General features: G+C 61.2%; 1 protein-coding gene across 1 annotated transcript in view; it reads right to left on the bottom strand.

Moving 5' to 3' along the window:
- Window positions 1-362: 362 nt before the first annotated feature.
- LGR6 (leucine-rich repeat containing G protein-coupled receptor 6) overlaps window positions 363-2,313 on the bottom strand; it is a 26,082-nt gene continuing 24,131 nt past the window's right edge. Inside the window, exon 18 of the mRNA XM_015559880.1 lies at window positions 363-2,307. Coding sequence (XP_015415366.1) covers window positions 1,975-2,307 — 333 coding nt within the window. The 3' untranslated portion in view covers window positions 363-1,974. The remainder of the gene's footprint in view (window positions 2,308-2,313) is intronic.

The following is a 2,313-nucleotide window of genomic DNA, read 5'->3' as shown; positions in this document are numbered from 1 at the left end:
TGCCGTCTGCTCAGCAGCCGTTGTGAAAAAAGCCAGACAGCGCCAAAAGGAGCAAGGGGCCGAGCAAAGGCCGACTTACAACGGTGGCTCTCTGCATTGCAGGGTCACTCACCCCAAATGCACCCCAGGACCCGGGTCGCCAGGGGGGAGCCGTGGGGGTCACAGGCCTCCCAGGACTCTCGTGTCTCCGGCTCAGGCTTGGGTGCTCCTCCTCCTGGGAGACCCGCCCTTCGGCCTCCGGAGCACCCGACGGGAATGCGCCTAAAGGGGCTGCAGGTGGAGGGACCGGCCGGGGCTTCAGGTCACAGCTGCCACCGGGGCTCACCCAGGTGCCGGGGGAGGGGCGCGCAGGGACACCCACGGCACGTCAATGGGCTTTATTGTACAGAAGAGCCCGAATATTTACATCGTGGCCATTCTCACACTTCACACCGCGGCTGGGGAGTGGGGCTGGACCCAGGAGTGAGGGACAGGAGTGCTGGGGGGAGACGTGGCCGCCCCAGAGCAGAGGTAGTTAGAGGTGAGCCAGGAGGGATGGGGGGACCCTGGGCATCTGTCACTCAGGCTCCTCAGCCCCACCTCCAATCCTTGCTAAGTGAACCGGTGAATAATGCAGTTTTTCTCAATAGAGGGGGTCACATACATGTGGATATGTATGCGATGTGATGTGTGTGCTGTTTTGCTGTATTGCTCCCTCGGATGACCACTCGTTCCGATCGACGGCACACGTACTTTCTGAGCAGCCCTTCAAAACGGACGAAGACGTGGAAAATTGGGTCTCTGAATGGTCTGCCTCAAAACAAGAAAAGTTCTATTGCGACGGTCTCCACAAATGACCTGAAAGACGGGGGAAATGTGTAGCTGGCGAGGAACGTTACTTTGAACAAAGCACTTTTGATGTTTCTCTTGAAATTATGTTTTCTTTGATGACAAAATCCGCATTACTAACCGGTATCCGCATGACTAACCGGTAAAGGGCCAATCCGCATTACTAACCGGTAAAGGGCCAATCCGCATGACTAACCGGTAAAGGGCCAATTCGCATGACTAACCGGTATCCGCATTACTAACTGGTACCCGCCTGACTAACCGGTATCCGCCTGACTAACCGGTAAAGGGCCAATCCGCATTACTAACCGGTACCCTCATGACTAACCGGTATCCGCATGACTGACCGGTATCCGCATGACTGACCGGTAAAGGGCCAATCCTCATTACTAACCGGTATCCGCATGACTGACCGGTACACCCAGTAGGCCTTTCGTTCTTCCTGGAAGGAGGCCAAGGAGCTGCAGGCTCCGTCCAGCCACAGTCTTCAAATCAGCGCCAGATTCAGGCGCCTTGGGTCCGGGCCCTCACGGACGGGGGCGTCCTGTGGAGCCGCGATCCTGTGGGGCCCCCGGGCGGGGCGGAGACGGGGCCCCGGGAGGCACAGGTGTGAATCCTCTGAGATGCCGTCAGCTATCCCACGAAAACCAACCAGGCAAACGGAACCCGTGGTCAAGCCGCGTGGGAACCAGGGAGACGCCGTCGGCAGAGCCGGCACCGCCCGACCCGCACAGTGACCCTCCGAGGAGGGACGCCGCATGTCACGTCTTCCCGCACCCGTCATCACGGCACACGTCCAGGCTCGAGAGACACAGACACGGGTTGGGTCCGAGCCGTGAGCCACGGGGGAGATGCCCAGCTGCCTCTCTGGTCCCTCGTAGACCTTCCTTCCTCCATCAGGGCCCAGACCCGGGGCCTGCTCAGCACCCCAACTTCCCGATCTCGCTCCACAGCCTCCGATGTGATCGGGAAGAGGCCCGAAGGAAACCAGCACAGGCTGGTGACGGCCACAGGAGACCAGCGAGCCAGGGCCGGGGCCACCTCCCACGGGCCACGCGGCTGCGTGCGGGCTGGATTTATTTTATAAACAGCCATTGTTCACGGAGGGGAGGGAAGGAGGAGGCGGAGACAAGGATGGGGCGCCATTTATACGTGGGGGGCAAAGGCTGAGCCTGAGGGCTGGATGCCCCTGCCCGCCGCCACGCCCCCGCCACCAGGGGCGGCCCCCTCTGCCTTCAGCAGCAGCTCTCTGTCCATGGGGGGTAGCTGGTTCCCAAAGTGGGTTCCCTCTGGCTCAACCAAGTGGCTGCCCTCCGGCCTGGGGCTCTCTGGCTGTGGGCAGGAGACGAGGGTGCCCGTGAGGAAGCCGTAGGTCTCTGGCCCTGGGGGCCGCCCAGCCTCGGAAGCTTCCAGAACAAGATCCACGTCGGAGAAGGCCACGAGGGCCTGCGTGGAGTCGCAGGAGCTCTTCTCCAGGTGACCGGC

This window comes from Myotis davidii, unplaced genomic scaffold (assembly GCF_000327345.1).
Source record: "Myotis davidii unplaced genomic scaffold, ASM32734v1 scaffold1915, whole genome shotgun sequence".
In the NCBI taxonomy this organism is placed as follows: domain Eukaryota; kingdom Metazoa; phylum Chordata; class Mammalia; order Chiroptera; family Vespertilionidae; genus Myotis; species Myotis davidii.
This window is presented reverse-complemented; position numbering and strand designations above follow the sequence as displayed.